At 40.8% G+C, this 25,477-nt stretch overlaps 1 protein-coding gene across 13 annotated transcripts in view; it reads left to right on the top strand.

Moving 5' to 3' along the window:
- The window catches only part of KCTD15 (potassium channel tetramerization domain containing 15), a 60,355-nt gene that overhangs the window by 13,914 nt on the left and 20,964 nt on the right, over positions 1-25,477 (top strand). For all 13 annotated transcript variants that reach the window (XM_006113824.4, XM_075940094.1, XM_075940097.1 and 10 more), the window contains one exon: positions 24,291-24,435. In XM_006113824.4, coding sequence (XP_006113886.1) covers positions 24,291-24,435 — 145 coding nt within the window. The remainder of the gene's footprint in view (positions 1-24,290; positions 24,436-25,477) is intronic.

Below are 25,477 nucleotides of genomic sequence, written 5' to 3'. Positions count from 1 at the left end.
CAAAGTATTATTCAATATTATTGTGCGTATGGCTCCTTACAATTTATGGGGCAGGCAGAGTCTGGGGTATAGTGGATGTAGTAAGCTTTTCCTAGTCACTCCTCCAAATACTCTTCAGATGCAAAAAGACATGGCTACACTGAGCTCTCCAGAGCACAAAAAGGGCAGAAATCTACAGTGTGATCTCTGTGGTGATAAGGACATGATTTGGCCTCTGAAAAGAAAACAGTGACACTTACAAAATTACAGCTTGGAACTGTCGTTTTACACTCCCTATCACTTTCTTGCAATAAGGAGCAATATCCCTCAAGTCAGTGCCTAGCCTGAGTAGTTGAGCTGAACACTGGGAAATCGAAGGGATCTTCTCCTTATCTCAGGAAGCTACTCTGCTGAGGCTGCAGTAGGCCTCCATGGTCTTAATGCCATGTGTCTGTGAGATGGAGGAAGTGAATAGGAGGATCTGTGTAAGTGTGGATTATCCTTCACACCTGGATCTGCCCTGCCTAACCTGACTGTGTGCAGGGTGCCAATGTGGAGCTGTTCAAAATGTGTTTCCCTGCCTGCGTGACCTCTCCTTACACAGCAGAAGCACCGAAAGGAGACTTTTGCCAGCAGTGAGAGCAGAATTTACCCCATGGGAGTGAAACGTGTATCAGTTGGATCCTAGCACTGGAGCTCTGTTCATGAATGAATTATAGGCATGATGTTTGCTCAGAGCATTCAGTGGAATTTGCAAGGGAAAAAGTTGCTCAGCTGGTCTCTGCTAATCATGTTCCCCCAAAGTAATATTTATTCAAGCCTAGGTTGTTTTGAGATCGTTGGTATAAATGGAAGTTATGTTATTTGGGGGCAGGATACAAAACAAACCATTAGGTGGAGGAATTGATACCAGTGATCAAGCTTATCTGATTTCTGAACATGAAATTGTATCTATGTTGCTAGTCTGCCAACATGGGCTGTTCTAAAAATGGACTTTGGGAAGCCTAAACATTCAAGTTAGCTTATTTGCTGGTTCAGCTTGGATAGTATATGAAGAAGGACTTGTACTTGGTTTTCTGATTAAACAGAGCTCCTTTAACTATAAGAAGCATTCCTAGACATATCTGACTGACGTGACAAATGGCCTTTCAGTAGAGCGATCTACCTCTCACGACCTTTGGGAGTAGATATGGAGTAATACTTGTGCAAGGATCATTGTTGAGCACCATCGCCACCGTGCTTGATGCAGACATCAGCTGTCCTCATCTTCTTTGCTCTATTTTTATTTCCCTGAACAGATCATTTGAATGCGGTTACGTGCAAGGCAAATGCCTCTCTCTGCTCAGCTCTTTTATAATTCCCCTGCAGTGCTGCTTGTGTAAAAGAATGTGTCATTAGAGGCAGGTCCTTGGTTCTAGACCGGAAAGCATTGTTAGAGCTGACAAACACAAGGGGCTCGTCTACACTGGCCCCTTTTCCAAAAGGGGCATGTTAATTTCAGAGATCGTAATAGGGAAATCCATGGGGGATTTAAATATCCCCCGCGGGATTTAAATAAAAATGTCCGCCGCTTTTTTCCAGCTTTTAGAAAAGCCGGAAAAGAGCATCTACACTGGCCCCGATCCTCTGGAAAAAGCGCCCTTTTCCGGAGGATCTTATTCCTACTTTGAAATAAGATCCTTTGAAGTAGGAATAAGATCCTCTGGAAAAGGGCGCTTTTTCCGGAGGATCGGGGCCAGTGTAGACGCTCTTTTCCAGCTTTTCTAAAAGCCGGAAAAAAGCGGCGGACATTTTTATTTAAATGCCGCGGGGGATATTTAAATCCCCCGCGGATTTCCCTATTACGATCTCTGAAATTAACATGCCCCTTTCGGAAAAGGGGCCAGTGTAGACGTAGCCAAGAGGTAAAAGGATCCAATTCACGGTGCCACCCTGACCTATTACCAACTCTGATGTAATAAAACACCTGTTGGACGATTTCTTTGTCCTTTGGGGAATTGTACTGATTTTCCTCCTTCTTTCTATAGCTCCCACTAACCAGAAGGCCTATCTTACCCCTCACGTGATAGGCCACAGTGGCACTAGCTGCACAGAATAAGAATGCAGTAGTTTACAAGGCACTGCAAGTGGAGCATGAAAAGCATCAACATGAGCAGAACAGTTTGCGAAGATTCTCCCACGGGATGCCATAGAAGCAACCTGTTCCTAGCTTTCATCTGCGAGTAGAGGTTGTTTTTATGTGGATGAGCAGTGTAAAGTATTTTGTCTGTGATCGCTGTTACACAGTTACAGTGGCTTTATACTCCAGACAAAGGGGGATTCTCCTTTATTGATTTTTTTTCTTTTAATGCTGTATATCCAACACATTCACCATCCCATGCAGCGGCGTTATGTCACCATGAAGATACAGTGGCATTCCATTGGAAATCATATCCTCAGGTCATAGTTAACTACTGTAAAAATGCAGCAAAGTGGCATTACCTCTTGATATTTGGACTTTAAATATATTTCACTGCCATTTCTCCACGAGTCAAGTTTTGATTTATACAAACCCTATCATGGCATGCAGACGTAGTCTATTTAGAGTACTATTTCATTAACTCCTTAGAATGTTTGTAAAATACACTCTCTGGACTACGAAGATGAGAGGTATGGTTTGTAAGGCGCATGATAGGAAATGAATTTGTCTCTAGGCCTAGCTTAATTATTTTAATGATACCACTGGTGATTACTATAGGTGTCTTTCTGTGTATATATATATATATATATATTGTGACCTACATACATGTGCTCATTTTTGAAAGCTAAGATTTAAATAGTTGTTGAGCCATATTAATTCATGGAGTAACTCTACTGAAGTAAATGGAGGTAAGCCAGGAATAAATTGGGTCAAATCTTGGTGCCACTGAAATGGGTGGCATTTTGCCATTGTTTTCAGTAGGACCAGAATTTGTCCCGTTATCTTTTAAAAATGTCCTGCAAAATTCATTGGGACAATTTACTCCTTACTGCAACCTGTTGACTCAGTGAAATTACACTGGAGGGTAGAGGCAGAGCATGTCCCATTATTCTGTGTAGAAGAAATACACAGAACTTGAAAATTTTATTAAGGGTTTGCTTTTGACTGCAGTGGTTGTCATAAAGACAGTTTTAGGTTGTGCGGCCAAAAGGCATGTAAAATTACAGGCTTGTGTCCAGATGGTTACATAGATTTTACTCCTGTATAACTTCATTGATTTCAGTGGATTACTCCAGATTTACACCAGAATCAGGCCCAGTGGGTTCATAGGTTAATAAAACTTTTAAAAGCAAAGTGTATATTTCAGTTGAATAAATAGGCAGGCATGCCAGACAAAAGAGTTAATGATGAAAGCATATGAGAGTATAGATCGATAGATCACTTAGGGTATGTCTACACAACGGCAATATTTCAGGATACCGAGGTATCCCTGAAATAGCTATCCTGTGTCTTAGAAACACGCCCTTATTTTGAAATCTTTTTCGAAATAACAGGTGCACTATTTTGCCATCCCTGTAAACCTCGTTGCATGAAGATTAAGGGATGGCTCGAAATAGCCTATTTCGAAATAGACTTGAAATAAGCTTCACAATTCGCATAGCGCAAATTGCGTATCTTATTTTGAGTTTTGGGTGCTGTTTAGACGCGCCCTTCGTCACAACATTCTGTACTGATTAGGATTTAGCTAACACAGCGATAGCCACATGAACCCTTAGGATACTCTTTTGGGCAGATTTCCCTACCATATGAATTGAATAATAAATTGATAGCAATACCTATCCCTCATAAACTCTAGCATTTTACATTATCAAAGGACTTTAAGTAATTACTCCTGACACCAGTTTTCTGTGATTTTGAAGGGTAACTATTATTGAGCTACATTCAACCCTAGTCTAATTCCATTGACCTCAAGAAATAAATATAGCCCAGTCTTCATTTTATAGATGGGGACACAGCAAAGCTGGACTTGGATCTCAAGACTCTAAACCAGTGTTCCCTCTAAGCTGCATGGCAGCTTCACAGGTGATTAATCAGCCCCTCCCAGTCAGAGGCTCAGGGCTCTTGCATGGAGCTGACTGACTCAGAGGGGCTGATTAATCACGTGTGAAGCTGCGCACAGCTTAGAGGGAACACTGCTCCCAAGCCCCTGCTCACTTTCTCTGTCTTCTAATCTTGGATTTTTCTTAATGTTTTATATTTTTATATTCAAAATTGAATGTTTTTTGGATTTGTTCTGCTTTGCAATTTTCTCCAGTAGGATGGTTATTAACCTAGTGTGTAGGCACACTCACTCTGTGTTGATGCAGTTAGTGCGACTACAAGTTGCCTGTTAGAGCTGGTGCACGGGACATATAGGCTAGGCAGAGGTATTCTAGGGTTCATGAGTATTGTGTTGCTTTCACTCTACTGTACTATGGTCTGAGTTCAAAGGCTTAAAATTGCTGCTTTTTTGTCTGCTGAGGGCCATGTAAAGCAATAATTGAAAGGAATCCTGTATGTGGATAGCGGGAAGCTATTGTGCAGCATTTGCTGATCTGCATGTACAGAGAGGATCATTTGGCAAGAACTGGAAAAATGAAATTTGCAACGTAAAGCTGAAATGATGAAGGAATCACAAATCCTGTTAACGCCTTTGTTCTAATGGAGTGCAAATGCTACCCAGTGCTGGCAAGTAATCCATTTAGAACTAGTAGATGCTTCTGTAGCAGCAAATCTCTGTCCTGGGAAAGAAGATAATGAAAAACTCAGGGCATCCTTAACATTTTTGGTGTCATGCTGTTCTGCAGGTGTTTTTCTTTCTATCAGACAACAAATTCCACCAGTAGTATCTACACAAGAGGCTGAAGCTTTGCAGTTGGTAAAGGTGAAAGTCATTAAAGGCAGTAGGCTAAATTCTGCACTCACAGAATAAATCCCATATATCCTCACTGAGACAAAATCATGATTGGTGCCATTCAACTATAAAGGAGTCAGGGATAAATTTCGCTCTTTGGCGTCACAGTGATTGTGTGGGTATGAATGAGGGCAGAGTTTGGGCCACTAAAGGTTTATGTTGTAATTGAATAAATCAAGATTTATTGATAGTTTTGTAAACTTGTTTAAAAAATCCAGCGTCAGTTTGTAAAAAAACCCAAACAAATAAGCAATTTTTTTATTTTTTCTCCTTTTAATGTTAATTGTATTTATTTGGGTAGAAAGGATTGATGGTTAAATGATGGCCCTGATTCTGCTCCTAGTTAAGTCAAACTAAGTTTTACTCTTGATTTTAGAGGGGCCAGAATCAAACCCATTTGGGTCTGTTGTTTCATGTTAAGGAGCAGCAACTGAGTCACACTAAAATGGCCAAGCAGGGAGATTCTGCTCTCAGTTACAGTAGAGTAGATCTAGAATATTTCCAATCAGGCCAATGGCTCAAGGTTTTTATACTCAATTTCTTTCAAGTTTCATCAAGTTGAAGAATGGGAGCCACATCTCCTAAGTAGCAGTTGTATTGTACTCTTCCTTCCCTAGTGACAGTGTCATTTAGAAGATAAAATAAAAAAAGAACAAGTTAAAAATTACTTAGAAAAATTAGGTGTCTGTAAGTCACCAGGGCCTGATGAAATGCATCCTAGAATACTCAAGGAGCTGATAGAGGAGGTATCTGAGCCTTTAGCTATCATCTTTGAAAAATCATGGAAGACAGGAGAGTGGGTGGGTGCATAACTGGCTGGATAGCTGTTCTCAGAGAGTAGTTATTAATGGTTCACAATCCTTCTGGAAGGGCATAACAAGTGGGGTTCCGCAGGGTTCTGTTTTGGGACCGGTTCTGTTCAATATGTTCATCAATGATTTAGATATTTGCTTAGAGAGTATGCTTATTAAGTTTATAGATGATTCCAAGCTGGGAGGGGTTGCAACTGCTTTGGAGGATAGGGTCATAATTCAAAATGATCTGGTCAAACTAGAGAAATAGTCTAAGGTACATAAGATGAAGTTTAATAAGGACAAATGCAAAGTGCTCTACTTAGGAAGGAACAATCAGTTCCACACATACAGAAATGGGATACAAAGAGATCTAGGAGTCATAGTGGACCACAAGCTAACTATGAGTCAACAGTGTGACATGGTTGCAAAGAAAGCAAACATGATTCTGGGATGTATTAACAGGAGTGTTGTGAGCAAGACACGAGAAGTCATTCTTCCACTCTACTCTGCATTGATTAGGCCTGAATTGAAGTATTATGTCCAGTTCTGGGTACCACATTTCAAGAAAGATGAGGAGAAACTGGAGAAGGTCCAGAGAAGAGCAACAAAAATGATTAAAGGCCTAAAAAACATGAACTATGAGAGAAAATGAAAAAAATGGGCTTGTTTAGTTTAGAAAAGAGAAGACTTGAGAGGGGACATGATAGAGGTTTTCAAGTATCTGAAATTGTGTTACAAGAAGGAAGGAGAAAAATTGTTCTTTTTAGGCCTCTGATGATAGGACAAGAAGCAATGGGCTTAAACTACAGCAAGGGAGGTTTAGTTTGGACATTAAGAAAAACTTCCTAACTGTCAGGGTGGTTAAACACTGGAATAAGTTGCATAGAGAGGTTATGGAATCTCCATCATTAGAAATATTTAAGAGCAGGTTAGACAGACATCTATTAGGGATGATCTAGACGGTGCTTGGTCCTGCCATGAGGACAGGGGACTGGACTCAGTGACTTCTCAAGGGCCCTTCCAGTTCTAGTGTTCTATGGTTCTGTCTCTATACCCCTACTCACCAACAGCTCAGAGAAGGAGGGTTTTTCTTTCTTGTGGAGTATAGCCATAGCACACCTCTCAAGGCACTCCCTTTCATTTACTAAGGCCACATCTACAGCAGAAAGTTGTCTTAAGTTATGAAACTCCAGGTATGACAGTAAGGTAGCTGGAGTCAATATAACTTTAAGTAGAGTTACCGTGGGGTCTACACCAGTAGGGATTGATGGGAGAAACTCTTCCATTGACTTCCTTACTCTTCTCATCCAGGATACAGTAACAGGATCGATAGGAGAGCGATCTGCAGATCTTCACTCGACTTCTAAATCGGCCACTGGTGAATTAGTCTTACAGTGTCAATCCGGGCTGTCATGTAATTGTAGCCTTAGTTCACCTCTATCATCCTGCAGTAGTTAAAAAAAAATCTATTGGAAATTCCATTTGCTTGTGTCTCTCACCTGCTGTCTGTTCTGATTCCCAAACAAAATGATTATAAGCTTCAGAGGGGTAGCCGAGTTAATCTGTCACTGGAAAATCTTAAAAAATAACAAATAGTCTAGTAGCATTTTAAAGATTAACAAAACATGGAGATTGTATCATGAGCTTTTGGGGGCACAGTACACTCCTTCCACTACATCAGGGGCTCATTTAACTGCACATCCAGTAATGTGATCTATGCCATCAAATTCCAGCAATGCCCCACTGCCATGTATATTGGCCAGACTGGACAGACTCTACGGGAAAGAATTAATGGACACAAATCAGATTTCTGAAAAGGCAACATATAGAAACCTGTTGGAGAATACTTTAACCTTCCCGCGCACTCATTAATGGATTTCAAAGTTACCGTGTTTCACGCCAAACAATGGGTATTTATAGAGGTGCACATTGTTCTTATCAGCCTCTTGTAACTTGAACAATCTAATTCACTACTTTTTCTCTCTTCTTCCTTTTCCCCCTTCCTTATCCTCTCTCCCCCGCCTTTCCTTATTTATTCTTGGATCTGAACTTTTAATGCTCAGGTCATTTGAAGAAGTGGGTTGTGCCCACAAAAGCTTATGATACCATCTACATGTTTTGTTAGTCTTTAAGGTGCTACTAGACTATTCGTTGTTTTTTAAAATGATTACTGTCTCTTCCCAACTTACAAACTGGTTACGGACCAAGCAATTGGTCATAACTCGGTTTGTTCATAAGTTGGACCCCATAGAGTTACACGCGACCTCGCTATTCATAAGTGCTGATCGTGTTCGTAACTTGGGGTCCTCCATTTACAACAGCTTCGGTTATAACTTAGAACGGTCGTAAGTCGACCGTTCACAACTCAGGGACCAGCTGTATAGACATATTTGATGTGGAAAGAAGAATCTTGTTATTACCAATCATTCTGGACATGTTCCGTTTCTTTAGGGGAACAGTTGGAAAAAACCCCATACAGCTTAACCAGATATAAAAATAAATAAGAACTTTATTAATTTACCAACTGAAGTGTGATTCAGAAATAGAGCTAGCTAGGGACAGATTCCGTTTTCACACCACATATATGTAGCACCAAGTGAGTAGAGAACAATACCTCTGTTCAGCCATCTGTCTGCAATAAGTGAAGCTATATCTGCTAAGGAGTTTCTGGGCTAAACTGGGATAAAACAGGGACACAAATGGAGATGTGTGTTACATTTTGGGCATAGCTTAATGCAACATCCACCAAGTTGGTATTCAGGGATTGTGTAAAATTAGTATAAATTAAAGCATAGGCCTGGGAAGTAGAGGTACTGCAGCACACCTAGGTTTTGTACCGGCTTTCCCATGCTCGGGGCTTATCTTGGAACCTGGCCTCTGGGCAGCTCCATCCCCATCCTGGGTCATTCTGGTCCCACCAGCTTCAGCATCCCCTGGGGTCCCATCGCATGCCATTCCTGGGATCCAGGCCACTGGCCTTTCAGACTCCAGTGCTGCTTGGGTACCTGCCACTGGCCCTAGCTGTAGCTAGGTTATCAACTCTCCCAGACTGGACACCATTTGGGGCAATAGCATCGAGCCGGGACAGTTGGCACTCATAAGTGTTACCCCAGCCTGGGGCAGTGAGAGGTGCAAACAGGTGTGTGCGGGGCACACAGATTAGTGCTTCCACCCTAAAAGAATGAATGGATGGACTGCAGCAAAAGCAACTGAGGGAGAGAATGTGAGGTAAAGTATGTTTTCCTACTGTAAGTCCATCCTTCAAATCCTAGTTTATCAAACAGATGTACCCTGTAATTGTTTTGCACACCCACTGAATTCCCAATCATTGTAAGTTATAGTGCTCTTTTACTGCACTGGTTTTGTGACTTAGGCCAGGTCTACATTAGACCCAGTAGGTTGGCCTAAGGTACACAACTCCAGTTCCATAAATAATGTAGCTGGACTCAACATACCATAAGCTGAGCTTGGTGTTGTGTCCATGGCGAAAGGTCGACGGGAGCAAATGCTCCCGTCCATATTCCTTACTCCTCGAGAATTGAGGGTTACCGGTGCTGACTGGGGGCACCCTCCATGAATGATTTAGTGGGTCCTTACTGGACCCACTAACTCAAGGCCAGAAGATCAATCTCCGGTGCAGTAAGAATAGATGTGGCCTACTGCACCCAGATACATAAGTGCAAGTCCCATTTACATCAGAGGAATTTGTGTATATTAGGCAGAATTGGGCTTCACTTGTAAAATTACATTTATCCTCCCATCTCCCAATGAATTTTGCCCCATATATAACTTATTTGTTATTGGAAGTCTCTGAGAGTTCATGCTCTGCTATTCTGAAAAGCATCATAGGAGAACATTGCTCCTCTAACACATCTGTGCTCAAAGAGACAGGGAAAGGTATATAACTTGATTAAAAATGGAAGGCGCTATCCTTATGCACCAGCCATACCCATACTCCTGCCTGCAGCTAGTATATCAAGAGAACATTTACTCAGCACCGTTGACTTGTTGAAATAAGCAACTCCGTGCAGGCTCTTAGGACCAGTCCTTTTCTCCCGCTAAGCAGCAAAACTGCACCCAGCAGCATTAGAGTTCCAGCACACCTGCAGGGGATGGGCAGGGACAGGATATGCACCAGTTAGATACACAGAGTGAAATCTTGGTGCCACTAAAGTCAGTGGGAGATTTGCCAGAGACTTTACTGTCGCAAAAATTTCACTCAAAGCTCCCATTAACATTAAAACAAAACTAATATCTTCATGTTCCCCAACGTCCCAAAGGGCCCACTAGTGCAGTGTTAATGGAAACTGTGTGCAAATCTTCCAGTCAGCTTTGAGAATCTTAATCATAATGTTTAATTATCTCCTGCTTAGATGAACTTTCTATAGTAAAAAAGAAAAATGGTAACCGTGTTTTGAAGACATTACTGATGCAGCTTGCTGTTCATTGGGTGTGTGTTCTGGGCTTTTATTGTTCTGGGTTGGGTTGTTTAAAGGACTGATAGTCCTAATAAGAGGCAGGAATGTTTTATTTGCATTGTGCATCTTCAGATGTATCCTGCCAGGTGCAGAGTGCCATCAGCTCCCACAGAATTTGAATGGGGATGCAATTGCTGCAGTACAAGGCCCTGGCCAGGTGGGAGGGTAGAGAAGCAGGCTGGAGTGTGGGGTCTTGGTGGAAGGGATGAGTGAGGGGGCTGGAGGTGTAGGGTTTCGGTGAAAGAGGTAGGTGAGGGTTCAGGGTATCTGTGGTGGAGATGTGTGAAGGTCTTGAAGGGTGGTGAGTGAGTGTGCTGGGGGTGCAGGGTTTCAGCTGGGGGGGGCTATGAGTGAGTGGGTGGGGGGATGCAGGGTATTCATTGATACTTAAAATAAATCTGCTTGAATCCCACTCACCTCACTGTTTAAGTCCCTGTTCATGCCATTTCCCTGCTGTGCCTCTGTCTCCCCTGCCATCCCCCACGGAGATTTTTCGAAAGATCCTGTACTCCGAGGAGTACAAAATCTTTCGAAAAAGTGCCCCCTTGTCAGAAAAAACGTGTCTAAGCCGCGGTTTCAGTTTCGAAATGGTGCTTGTTCGAAACAGCGCCAGGATGCGATTGTGCAAATAAATCCCCACTTCATTTGCACTTTAGAAACGTCTAATTTACATCCCTCTGCTGACAGAGAGGTGTAGTTTCGACACGGCCTCTATCTGTTGATTTCTCTGCTCATTCAGCTTGTTGATATGGTTACACACTGAAAGAAATAAAGAGTCCATAATACAGCAATTAAACATACTACCAACTGTTTGTTTAGGGAAGTATTTTTATAGCTGATAAAATAAACTTGTAAATATATATCTAGTTTAATAAAGCTTTACAGCTGAATTTGCCACCCTTATTTACATGAAGTACTGCTTTATTTTGTGAATAGCCCCACTGATTACTGCACGCATGAATAAAGAAGGCAGAATCAGGTCCTTAAAGAACAGTTATACTATTGATCAATTTACAAACATCTGAAATAAATTCCTGATAAAACAGCGAATTCTGAAGGGCCTAATTCTGATCTTACTTTCACTGATGTAAATTAGGAGTGAAGCCAATAGATTTACATCTGCATAAGCCTAGTGGAAATTAAATCAGAACTGGACTCTCAACTAACTTTAAAAAGAGACTGTTTACTCTTGAACTGTGATCCTTTAGCCATAACATCTATCACTTCACTCCTACCTTGCCTCCCAAAGGGCACAGTATTAAAAAAAATCATCATAGAACCTTAAGAATTATTTAGCTTGATGAATGGTAATGGCCACACTGGATTATTGACTTTTAAAAATACATGTTGATAATATATATATATACACCACCAGCTTGATCTATTGCAAAAATAAATATTCTTGCCTGCACAGCAAAATATAAAGTATTAAATCTAGGTAATAGTAATAGATCCAATAGTTCCTCTAGGTGCTTAATAGTTAATGAGTGTAATATCCTTCAAAAGCACTCCAATGTGAGCACATGGCTCAAAAACTCTTATGGCATTCCAGCATCAAAGTTAAAAGGCAAAAAGACAGGGTTATAGAAATTAGAGATGGATAAACCACTTACCTTGATATCTCATCTTTCTCCCTGAATTATATAGTATATTCTCCGGTGTTTTGTCCAAGTCGGTTTTAAATAATGAAAGATAAAAGTTCTTGGGTTACATTTGTTTTAAAAAGCTTAGCTTTTGAATCTACAAAGCTGATTCTGTATTTAGACCTTTAGATTTGGCCATTTATGTCTGGAGTTTTTTAAAGATGGGATTTTTAAAAGTGCCTGTGACGGAGGAACTCGGACCTCATTGACTTCCATTAGAACTTACACACCTAACCCACAATTGTGGAATTGCAATGATGGGCTGAGTTTGAGCCTCTTGAAAGTCCAGCCCCTAAATTAACTAAGCATATACAGGAGAGGGGGTGAGTTAAACCAAGTGGAAGCTGGTGGGGATGAGTGCAAAAGAGGTATCAGTGGTCATATGGCATTTGCTACGTACCATACGGTCTCAAGAAAGGCTTTCTTACCTTGACTGTATCATGGAAAATCCGAGTTACCATTTCCAGGGTCTGTGCGCAGGATGTAGAAGCCCATCTGTGTGCCCATTGCATGGCTGAGGGTCCATGGATAGAAAGGTTACATCAGCCCAGGGATAATAAGGACAGTCAGATCAGAGTGACAAGCAATCTCTTGGCCAATCTGCAGAATTTCAGGTGGAAAGTCAAGTGAGAGCTAATGCTGACAGTTTCAGCATCAACTTGTCTTCTATTCCTCACGGCTGGGGCCTAGAGAGCAGCTGTGGGCAGTTACGCTGTGACAGTAGCTCTCAATGAACTATGCTGCCAGGGAAGGGTCCCTGAGATCAGAGCAAGAAGAGCTGGCCCTTCCTATCAGATTTCCTTGCAAATTGGGACATAGGGATCATTGGAAAACCCTGGCCTTTGGGAGCCCACAAACCACTGTCCCTGGAAGAATGATGGGCAGGAAACATTTTCAAGTCTGCTGTGTAACTTTTAACTTCTCACAGCTTTTAGCATAAGAATGCAATGAATTAGTTCTCTATTTTCTGCTAGTGAGTTTGTTTATGGGGTAAGAACCAGATTTTCAACCTAGCACTGAGAGTTAGGGGATTAGGTGCTTTTAAAAATCTCACTAGGCACCTACCTGCCTATTTAGGTAACTAAAGACCTTTGAAAATCAGGCCCTGTCTGTAAATGATTGGTGTTGGCCACATGGCACAGTTGGAGTTGAACCCACAAATGTCTTCCCCCTTTCTTTCACAGTATAAAAATGAACAACAGACTTTTTAGAAAAATTGTTTAAAACAAAATTCTCTCCTACGCTGACAACCCAAGTGTCAAATTTCAGCCTGAAGCAAGTTTTTATGGCTGAGTTATTAACCTCTGAAAATAAGGGTTTGTAATGGAACCTATGTCAGAACTTTGATGGTGGCAGCATATATGTGCCTCTGTCAGGATGATATGTTTAGTCTCTGTAGCATTTCAAGGGCTCATGCCCTGGTGCTCCTTCCCCTCACAATGGTGGCTGTTTACCTGGCTACCGTATGGGAAAAGGTTTTAAAGCTCCTATTGGATAGGAGAGAGTGTGTGGGAATATGCGACAACCATCCAGAGTAGGTTTTTTTCTATTGAGCTTCATGCTAATCTAGTTGACAGATAAAATTATGATCCAGATTCAGAAAAGGTGATGTAGAAAGGTTAAAATGACATCTCCAGGCTTCAGCTAAGCCCCTTCTGTGAAAATCACTTAGGCTGTGTCTACACAGCAGTGTTATTTTGGAATAAATAACATAGCGCACATATATATTGCCAGCATTTATTTCAAAATAATGTCGAGCTGGAAGACTTCTTACTCCGACTCCTGTAACCCTCATTTCATGAGGAGAAAGAGAAGTTGGAGGAAGAACACTTTTCCTTCTACTTCATGCTGTTTAGACAGTGCCGAAAGCCAAAATAAGCTATTTCGACTTAAGCAATGCAATTGACATAGCTCAAGTTGGGCAGCTAATTACGACTTTAGCCCTGTTGTGTAGACATGCCCTTAATTTCTCTGTGTCTCAGCATTCCATCTTCAACACAGAAATAATATCAACTGTACCCCCCTTGTAGGGGTCTTGTGATGAACATAATGGCTGTACTGGATCATACCAATAGTCCATGTAGCCCCATATCCTATCTTCTGATAGAGGCTTCAGAGGAAATGAACAGAACAGGTAACTTGTCAGCTAGTCCCAGCTCTCATATTTGGTGGTCTAAGACCGGGTCTACGCTAGACCTGGCGGCTCGGCTTGAGGCACATAACTCCAGCTAGGTAGAATATGTAGCTGGAGTCTGCTTACCTTAAGCCAAGCTTGGCAGCATCCCCACAGTGAGGGTGTGTCTAGACTACATGCCTCCTTCGACGGAGGCATGTAGATTAGCCAGATCGGAAGAGGGAAATGAAGCCGCGATTAAAATAATCGCGGCTTCATTTAAATTTAAATGGCTGCCCCGATCTGCCGATCAGCTGTTTGTCGGCAGATCGGGGGAGTCTGGACGCGATGCCCCGACAAAGAAGCCTTTCTTCATCGACACAGGTAAGCCTGGTTTCACGAGGCTTACCTGTGTCGATGAAGAAAGGCTTCTTTGTCGGGGCATCGCGTCCAGACTCCCCCGATCTGCCGACAAACAGCTGATCGGCAGATCGGGGCAGCCATTTAAATTTAAATGAAGCCGCGATTATTTTAATCGCGGCTTCATTTCCCTCTTCCGATCTGGCTAATCTACATGCCTCCGTCGAAGGAGGCATGTAGTCTAGACACACCCTGAGAGGCTGACAGGAGCAAAAGCAGGAGTACTGAACGCAAGCGAGGGTGCCCTCTGAGTTCACTTTATCAAGTCTTAGCTAGGTTTGCTAAATCAAACTCTGGAAGATAGATTGTGGCAGCAGCAATCTTCCTTTTAGTAAAGACAAGACATTAGGGGTTGAATGCATGGCTCATGTCCTTACCATTGATGGACCTATCCTCTATGAATTTATCTACTTTTTTTTAATCCAGTTATATTTTTGGCCTTCATGATGCTTTTTGGTAGTGAGTTCCAGATGCTGTCTATGCATTGTGTAAAGTACTTCCTTTTGTTTGTTTTCCACATGCTGCCTATAAATATCATCAAGTAACCCCTAGTTCTTATGTTATGTAAAGGGGTAAATAACACTTTCCTAATTCACTTTCTCCACACCTTTTATAAGTTTATAGATCTCTCTCATATTGTTTTTTCATCTCTCTTCTAAAATAGATAATCCCGCTCTTTCTTTTTAATTTCTTCTCACATTGAAAATGTGCCACACTCCTACTGATTTTTGTTGCCCTTCTCTGTACTTTTTCCAGTTCTGGTACTTCTTTTTTGAGATAGGGTAACTAGAAAAATATGCAGTCAGTATTCTAAGGGTAGGGTTATCATGGATTTATACAGCGGTATTATGATATTTTCTATTTTCCTATCTATCTCTTTTCTAATGGCTCCAAATATTCTGTTAGCATTTTTTGACTGCTGTTCAACATTGAATGGATGTTTTCAGAAAACAATCAACAAAGATTCCAAGTTCTCTTTTTTGAGTAGCAGCAACTAACTTAGCCTCCATCATTTTGTACGTATAGTTGGGATTATTTTTCAAATGTGGATTACTTTTCATTTGTCAGTAGAACTCTTAAAATCTCAGATGCAATATCTGCAGTTCATTTTTGCGGCTACGGATGCGGACAGGGCTCTGTTTGTCAGCGTTGAATTTAATCCGCTATATTGTAGTCCAGTTACCCAGTGTAGTTTAGTTCACTTTGCAGTAAGCTTTGAACATAACTATTTTGTGTAATTTTGTAATGTTCACAAATTTTGCCACTCCATTGGCCACCATCGTTTCTAAATAATTTATGAACAGCACATGTCTTGCTGTTTACATCTCTCCCTTATGAAAACTGACCATTTATTCCTATCCTTTGTTTCCTATTTTTACTGATTCATGAAAGGACCTTCCCTCTTATCCTGTGAATGCTTAGTTTGTTGAACAACTTTTGGTGAGGGACCTTGTCGAAGGCCTTTTGAAAGTCTAAGTACGCTATTATCTGCTGGATTACTTTGGTCCTCATGCTTGTTGACACCCTCAAAGAACTTTAATAGATTGGTGAGTCATGATTTCCTTTTAAAAAGCTCTGTTGACAATCAGATCTGATCATTTTGTTCTTTACGATGCAGTCAGTTTGCCTGGTACTAAAGCTAGGCTTACTGGCCTTAATTGGCAAGGTTGCCTCTGGAACCTTTTTAAAAAAATCATAAGATACTGTCCATTCATCTGGTACAGAGGTTGTTTGAAGCAATAGGTTATATACTATAGTTAGTAGTTCTTCAGTTTTATATTAGAGTTCCTTCTGAACTCTTGGGTGAATATCATCTCTCCTGGTGACTTAGATAGTTTAATGTATTTATTTGTTCCAAAACCTCCTCTGGCAACTTGGTCTAGGACACTTCCTCTGATTTCTCACCTAAAAATAAAGGCTTAGGTGTGGGAATCTCCCTCACATCCTCCATAATAAAGACCAATCTAAATAATTGAATCAGCTTTTCTGCAACAAACTTTTCTTCCTTGAGTGTTCATTTAGACCTTGATCATCTAGTGACTCAATTGAATGGCAGATTTCCTGCTTCTGAAGTACTTAAAGAAATTATTACAGTTAGTTTTTGTGTTTTTTAGCTAGTTGATCTTCAAATTCTTTCTTGAGATGACTATACACTTATACACTTGCTTTTTTCTATTTTCTTCAGTAGGATTTGACTTTCAATTTTTAAAGGATGCCTTTTTACCTCTAATGGCTTATTTTACCCTGCCAGCCATGAAGGCTTTTCTGGTGGTCTTGCTTTATAATTAGTTATTTATATTTCATTTGAACCTCCAGTATGTTTTTTTTTAAATAATCTCCATGCAGTTTGCATGTGTTTCACTCTTGTGACTATATTCTTTTTCATTTCCATTTAACTAACTTTCGTATTTTTGTGTATTTCCCCCTTTTGAAGTAAAATGCTATTGTGGTGGGTTTCTTTGGCATTTTGGCTCTATAGGACGTTACATTTAATTACATTAGAATTGCTATTACCAAGTAACTCAGCTATATTCACCTCTTGGACCAAATCTTATGCTCCACATAGGACTAAATCAACAATTGCCTCTCCCCTTGTAGATTCCAAGACACACTGCTTCAAGAATCCGCTGGGATGTTTCCATGCTAAACATTATTGTATGCCAGATAACAGGGATTGAACTATGCCAGTACATAATAGTATCCTGCATTAGCACTTACTCCTAGTTTTTGCTCTCTTGTATTCGCTATAATAGTTCCATTTTTCCTTCTGTGTTCTGCTTCCCGCCTCTACTCTTAACTCCATGCAACAGCAAAGAGGCCAAGTACAGTTGACAAGCTCCTTATCAAGTGCAGAGAGAGAGCTTCAGAGATCTTATCAACTTCACTTTGCCATTCTGCTTATGCTTGGAACAAAACAGCAGGGTGTGGAAAAGCAGAAGGAAGCAGCAGGTGTAAAGAATAGAACTGCCGCTCAGTAAAGGGGCACTGTATGTAATGTAGAATTTCTTTCAGCCAGAGTAGAATTTCTTCTCTTCCCTTCCTCCCTGAAAAAAAATTACAAAAAGCCATATTTTAAAGATAATTTTCTGAAACTTGTATTCCTGACTAATTTGACAAAGGGCAGAAGAAATATCTACAGAATCAATTTTTAATAAATGTAAACAAATAAATTATAAATGACAAAAATATTGCTGAACAGTTAAATATTAATAACATAATTACTTAAATTAATATTTTTAATGCACTACTTATGGAAGAGTCTTCTTGACACTGCCTTGCACACTTTGTTAATGAAATGCGTAGGAGCTGGATTTGATGAGGGGGGAATCCTGGACTTTGTGGGTGTTCCCAGTGTAGTTGATGCTGGGAGGGGGGACTCTGAGCATGGCCAGGGGAATTTTGGAACCAGAGAGAAGAGGAGCCGCAGTTTTGTGTTTTCACACTAAGTGTTACAAGATGCCCCCAATTTTATTGCAAGTCTCCTGTTATTTGGTATTTTTCTTAAAGCCTCTTGGAGTCAGATTATTGGGGCAAATCGCAGCTTTCATTTAAAAAGAGCCCTTTATGGTAATGAAGAGAAACTTGAAAATGTAACTGTAGACGCTCAAAAAGCAGGTGGTAGGAATAAAAAACCACCTCTACATTTATTTTTAAAATTTCATGATTTGTGAGCCAATCTCTTGATTTTGGGGGACCTGACTCATGAATCCCAGGAGTTGACAATGCTGCCGTTACTCCGCAATGAGCTCTCTATTAAATTAAAAAATGATTTCTGAGACACACCAAAGGGAGTTTAGTTTGGTTTTCCAGATAGAGAGATTGTGGCTAGAGTTACTGGCGTAACATGGGCAGAAACAGAGGGGCTGTAGATACCTAAAAGCACTAAACTGCCTCTTTTCACTTCCAAGCAAGCAAGAAAAGAATTTACTGGTAAAAATTATTCAAATGTGGGTTGGCTGGCTCATTTGTTTATTTTTAATCTAATAAAAGGGGATCTTAATATCCCTGTTAAATCAGTAGAAAGCTGGAAACTCCCCTTTGGCATTTTGGCTAAATACTGCTTAAAATGTAAAAGCCTTTAACAACAACAATGGAAGTACAAAGAAACTATAGAACTTGAATAACCAGGGGTCATTCAAAAGTGAGGAAGAGTAGTGAAAAGTGTTTGATCCAGAGTCAAATTAACCAATAGGTGCACTAGGCCAGAACTGGACCCCAGCCATTTTGACAGCATTGCTCTGCAGGGGCAGGTTTGGGAATAGCAGGAGTGAAGGGATGTCAGTTTTTAATATGGCCTTTTCCATTGCAGGAATCACATAGGCACTGTACAGGTCCTAGGCAGCTGCGTGGGCTGAACCCCGGGACGGGCAGGACACGTTCTTGGAGAGCTTGACAAAGCGGAGCCTCAGGTCGGGTTGAACCTCTGGCTGGGGGACATGGAAAGGCTGCTCCGGAGCACGGCATGGGGAGAGTGGGCAAGAGACGGCACAGGACAGGAGTAAAGGGAGTTAGGTGGGCAAGCGTATCCTGAGGAGCAGCTCACTGATCAACATGTGCTTAGCATTTGCTGTGTGCTGGCCACACTAAGTGGAAGAGAAGCCTTGCAGCAAGAGAGGGCAGTGAAGAGGCAAGGCTGGAAAGAGGAGTGGTAGAACCAGCAGCATTGTGAAAAGTACAACAGAAAGTACTCAGCGCATTCTGTAGAAATGGGGGGTGAGGGGAAGGCAAGCTCACAGAATCCTATGGTCTTCAAATGCTTGTTGGGCTGAGCCGGTCTGGATTTGATCCAATGTCTGGAAATTAAATCAGGACAAAAATGTGTTTATGAATCGGAAAGGATAATATTACTCTAGCAAGCGTGTAGAAGTCTTTAGAAATACTAAATAAGATCTCAGTGCTGGAGACTTTTCCACCTCCATAGTATTTCACTTCCTTGAGCCCTGGGGTTGCCAATTGTCCAGGATTGGCCTGGGATAGGTTTGTAAATCCTATTTAATTAGTTAACTGGTTAAATGTTAAGTTTACCTGGTTAGCTGATTAAACTGGGGGAGACCGGGTGCTCCAGCTCAGCTGCTTCCAGCCCCACCCGCACCCCCTCCTCCACTCTCTTCCAAACATTCCAGCTCACGCGGGTTTGGCGCTGGCGGCTTGGAGGGGCTGGAGCAGCCCGCCACCTGCAGCAGGCTGAGGGTGGGGGGCTGATTCCGGGTAACACTTAACCATTACCTGGTAAGCATCACCCGTTAAGGGTGATACTTATCGAGTAATCGGTTAACTCGTTACCCATTCCCATTCATATACCTAGCCTGAAGTCTCCAGGAATTAAAAGATTAATCTTTAATTAAAGATTGTCATGTGGAAAACCTCCAGGAACATGTCCAGCCATAATTGGCAATCCTATGGAGTCTTCCACTTTCTTCCAAACATCAGTGAAAGCTGCAGATGCATTCCCCCCAAGTGGAGCAAGCAAGTTGTTTCTGCTGAAGTGGGCTTCATATATTTTTGCCAAATATTGTGTGGGGATGAACACTACTACTAATCAGAAACATGATTTTGTGGAGTGAGCCAGGCTCTCCTGCCACTGTTTCCCCTCCCCTCACTTTCCTCCAGGTGAATTCAGACATATCAGGCTGTGCCGGCAACAAGGTCTCACTCACTGGGTGTGAGACTCACTCATTAGCATGCTCTCTTACTCGCACACACGCCTAAGCATATCTCATTCATTTTGAGTAACTATATAAAGATTTACAATTACACAGGTACTGCAAGAGACAATAGATCTGGGGCCTCGGGTACAGGGCTTCCAGCTTGGAAAGCTGCTTTCTGAGCTCATGTGTTAGCCATGGAGGCTGCATTCAGGCAGGCATTCTATATGGGGGAGAAAGGAGGCAGTCTGGGGGAGGAGGGAGGAGCGCGGGGAAAGCACACATGCAGTGGTGGATTCGCTACTGGGCAAATGGGGCTGTGTCAAGTGGCCCTGGCCAAGAGGGAGGCTCCCAGAAAAATGGGTATTCCCTGATCTGCTTCACTCACCAACTAACCTGATAGTCATGCTGGGGAGCAGGGGAAGTTCCCATGCCCTGACCTCAGTCGTGTGTGTGTGTGCGTATGCGCACGTCACAGACAGAGACAAAAATCCCAGAAAATGAGCAGGACTTGACCAAATGTTTGTGGGCTCTGTAGAATACAGTTCAAAATGTAAAGCATACTGCAAAAATTTGCCTCTCCGGGGATCTTAATCTGTCTAGGTTGTCCAGCCAGCAAATGATTGTTTATATTAACATCTACTGGTTTGCATTGCATACAAAATTATCATGTGCCCTCAACCAGTGATTCTCAACCTTTTCTACATTTAAGAACCCCTAAAAAATGGGATGTGGACTGCTTTGGAAATTTTGAAGGGAGATACAGACCCGTTGGAAAATATATTGTCTGTGTATAGTTGAATTCTGTTCAGTTTTCAGTCTAACTCTTTCACAAACACCTTAGACGCAATTTATGGACCCCCGGGTCCACATATGACAGTTGAAAACCACTGCCCTAGACTTTAGTATGACAGAACATTTAAGTGTTTTGTGTGCAGTATTAAGCAGTGTATGTTTTAAAACAAACTACTGTATTAACTGCTGATTGGATTAAAAACATGGACTATTGGATGTTGCCACGGACCAAAGATGAGAGGACTGTCTTAAGCAATGAGCTAACAGGCCACCTTTGGCCTTGAATTTCACTCTTTGGGGCTGTAAATCTTACTCTTAAGGACAGCCAGCCTTTGACATCTCTGTGAATATCTGCTTGGTGACATGTTTGAACACTACAGAGCCATGCTAAAGGCCTGAGAGCTTCTCCATATCCCAGTGTCCCAGGAAACAGAACATCTCCAGACACATTACCTCTTATGGTATAGTTATCTACAGATCTGCAGTTACATTCTTGTGGTTTCCAAACAAGCAACTTGCACACTGCTCTCATTTGCCTAAATTGTTATTTTTGTATTTGCTGTGCTGCTACTTTAATGAATAGGCTGCAAACCATTCCCTTTGATATTGTTGCTTGCCTTGGTTCATCGCTTCCAAAATGAGGCCTACCTGAGTAAGCAAGTCAACTAACCATTTGTTGTAATGGAAAGTTGTCAGTAACCAGTCTCTTCATGGTGTTCTAGATCACCAGCTAACCTGTCATGCAAGGCTTTGGCCTGAAACCCATGTTCCTGCTATTTTCACTGAATTCACTAGGTGCCTCGGAAGTGTTGCTCCTTCTAGCTGATTTCACAAAGGTGTAGTTTGTATTTGTGAAATAATTTAGGAGGAGAAACCCTTTTTGGTTACGGAATTACATACTGCAACTGAAGTTTGGTTTTGGAGCAGGTAACTCCTAAACCATTCTTGTTTTGGGGTGGGAGTTAAGCAGCACATTCAGTAGTGAAGAAATATTGCTGAAGGCCTGAAAACTCACTTTTTTGTTTTCTTTACAATAAAAATCCTGCACTGTGCTAAGCCTAGCCTAATTGGAAATTCTGTATCCAATCCTCCCTATATCCCCTCTTTGTTGGCAAACATTCCTCTATTTGTTCTGTAGAATCTGAAAGCAGCAATTGCATTTTCTTCAATGTGTCTTAAAACATAGGACAAAGGTTCCAAGGGATAGGAGATCAAAGCTGCGCCCTAACTAGCTGTAAGACAGCAGTCTTCTGTAGAAGCTCTCAAAGTTACTCTGTCACCAAGCAAATTAATTCTATACAAGTGCAAAATTGAGCATGAGTTGTTGTCTCGAGGTACCTCTGATTCCTTCCAGTTAAAGCAAGAGCTGCATGGAAACTCAGTTTCACTAGCCCAGATGCACACTTTGTGAAGGAAGTTAACCCTTTAGTTAATAGACTAAAATGTAACACTGGTCTTTACCTTGTAACGACTAAAGCAGATGCCCCTAATAATGTCTAGTAAAATAACAATTAGAAGAGAAACAGTGGGATGGATAACTATTAAGCAAAAAAAACCCCTAAACTTTTAGAGCTACTGAAACGATAGATTTGCAGAGACTAAACACTGCAAGGCAAACATGATTGCTTTTTCTGGTCGATTTGCAGAAGTAGATGTTGAAGGAAATTCAGCAGATGTATTGTACTTGGGTTTTAGGAAAGCATTTAGTATATTTTCATAATTCAAATCCGCTATGATGCAAACACTGGCACATATATTGATACTAATTGAAGGATTGTAAACATAGGACAAAGATAAACAACAAAATATGGAGTCACAGTAAGAGTGTAAGATTTCTAGTGAAGAATAGCAAAGAATTATGTTATTCTTATTTAATATTTCCATAATTAATATTGAAGAAGGTCAACAGTACATTAATTAATTTTGCAGATTAGACTAAATTAGAGAGACACCAGATTTAGGCCCAACAGTGGAAAGCAAAGTGGACATAATTTGGCAATACATTGCAATCTTGAAACAGGCCCATGCTACAGACACAACGATATCTATCACAGAAAATGGAGGTGCTAGTTTCTCTAAATAGCTCTGATGCAGTAGCACCTGGATTACTGTAGTCAGTTCTGGGCACCTCTTTGCCACAGACAGATTGACAAATTAGGGAGTTCTAAGAGAAGCACAAAAGATTAATGGGCCGGACAGATTAATTTATGAGGAAAGGTTAAAAAGGAGCTATGTACCGTAGAGTTGGTAAAGGGCAGAGTTAATTTGTGAGTATTAGTATCAAAGTGTGGGGAAAATTTTACGCCAGGGACTGTAATAGGGAACAGTGGGATCATAGGCAAGCTAAGTAGCAAGGGAAAATTTGTGACAGTGGATTCTAGAGGGCTACAGTTTCCCAGGGAAATAATGGAACTCCTGTTGTCTGGGACATTTAAAGCTAAATGTGGCAAAAATTAGTAACTGCAGTAGGAAACTATGATTATCAGGGAGATGGACTCGATTCCTTCATAAGCCATTTCTGTCTCTGTCTTCTATGATGCTGCTTTCAAGAATATTACCTCTGTGTATATATAGATAAATTTATGTTATTTCTCAAGGAAAGACAGGATGAAATCCCAGCCAACCAATGCCCGAGTCCCTTGCTTTGTAGAGTGTATTGATCGCACTGGAATTGAATAGGAAATGTTTAAAACTTAGCATTTTGGTCATGTTTATGTCTAACCAGTTAGCCACTTGGCATAATGTCTAAATTTCTTTTCTTTGGCATCCAAAGATGTAAATGGCTTCTCTGTGTATGCCTCACCTGGTGAGAAATGACTTCTCCTGCAATATTGGCAACAGCACCAAGGCCTCAAGTGTAATAGTGATAGACGTTTGTACAGATCATTCCTTGCTGCACAAAAACTGGACGTCTAACCCATCCAGCCACAGAAGCCTAAAGATCTAGCACTGGGGGGATTTACGTAACTAACATTGGTTCATTTAAACCATCTTCTCAAAAATGGAAATATTTTCTGACTAATGACAAGTGACCTGGTGAAAAATGTACTGGCTAGGAGCGCAACACCATTCAATTCTGGATAAGCTGTATATGGTAATTAGGGACTTATTATAGAGTTAGCACCCCATAGCCATATCAGCTATGACCAGCCTACTGCAGGGCAAAAGCCTTCTAGACAATACTCTGTCAAAATTATGGACCCTGTTTGAAGCTCTTATTCCAAGCAATGAGAATTTTACATGAGGAGAGAGTGTAGGATAGAACCCCTCTCCACCAGTATAGATGTGTGTGTGGGGTGTGTTATATACATGTGTGTGTGTATATATGTGGCATCTGTCTTTCTGCACATTTTCCTTTGTCACAGAGTTTACAGAATTAAGATACTGCATTATTAGAGTTATTCTTATGCAAGTGGAACTCAGATAGCTGAATTGGCTGGGCTGTTTTTAAGCCTGTAGAATTTAATGAAATTTTTGTGTATCTTCTACCCATTTCTCTTTTTTTTCCAGAATAAGTCGTCTGTTTAATGGCACAGAGCCTATTGTCTTGGATAGTTTAAAACAACATTATTTCATTGATCGAGATGGTGAAATTTTCAGATACATATTAAGTTTCCTAAGGACATCTAAACTGCTACTCCCAGATGACTTTAAGGTAAGGGAGGCCATGTCTACAATCCATTTTTTCCACATTCTGTCATTTATTTTGGTGTAGGTTTGTTTGTGTGCTTGACCTAAACTCAGTTAACTAAATGTTGATGTTTATTGTTAGAGTTTTTAGTAGTTGTGTATTACATTGGGGATGCTATGTTTTAATAAATGGACCAGTGGTTGTCATGGATACCATAAAAAGCTAAACGATGAAGCTCAAGGCTAAATCAGTTTTTCTAAACTAATTTTATTTTCTCACATTTTTAGCTTATTTATCAGGGTATAACAACAATTAAGAAGTGGCAGCAGCACCAGCTAACATTTGCCTCAGTTTTATGTTCAGCATCTCAAATAAATGTTCTATATTTGATAGTTAAAGCATTTTAAGTTGCATAAATCTGTTTCTGATTGGTGATTTTAAAATTCTTACAATCTTAAATAAACCCATGTCAGTTTCTACTGGACCTAACTCGTTATAGACATTTTGCTTTCAAGGACTGATCCCTAACACAGATTGTGAAAAGTAAAAGTGCCCTCGAGAGAATGGGATTTACTGAGGCGATACTATGGAGCAACGTATTTTGACTTTAAGTTTAGATACTGACAACTTTGCTAATTCTGAATGATTGAGTGGTAAAACATAATCTCCAAGCTGATTTCTTTATATGTGGATGTACAAAAACGGAAACCCTAATATCTCCAGGCATGTGCCCAAAAATTAAGACAACAGAATCCAAAACATAGTGCACCTGGTAACTGATGACACAATTAAATGAGAATATATTCCTATTTGGAGTTGGCAGACATGCCCAGTATCCCTGGAACAGGGATTACGCATATGCCTTCAATAAGATTTCAACTTTCATGTACAATTAAATAAATTGGTCATTCTTCAGATGGGGATCATCATTAATTTTGAATGGGGAATATAACCATTCCACCAACCTAAACTAAATCCTAGTAATTGCTGTACAAAATCAGTTTTTTTTAAAAAAATTTATAGCAAGTACCATTTTATATAGGCTCCAAGGAATTCACTGTCTAAT

The sequence above is a fragment of the Pelodiscus sinensis genome, chromosome 12 (assembly GCF_049634645.1).
Source record: "Pelodiscus sinensis isolate JC-2024 chromosome 12, ASM4963464v1, whole genome shotgun sequence".
NCBI classification, from domain to species: Eukaryota; Metazoa; Chordata; order Testudines; family Trionychidae; genus Pelodiscus; species Pelodiscus sinensis.
This window is presented reverse-complemented; position numbering and strand designations above follow the sequence as displayed.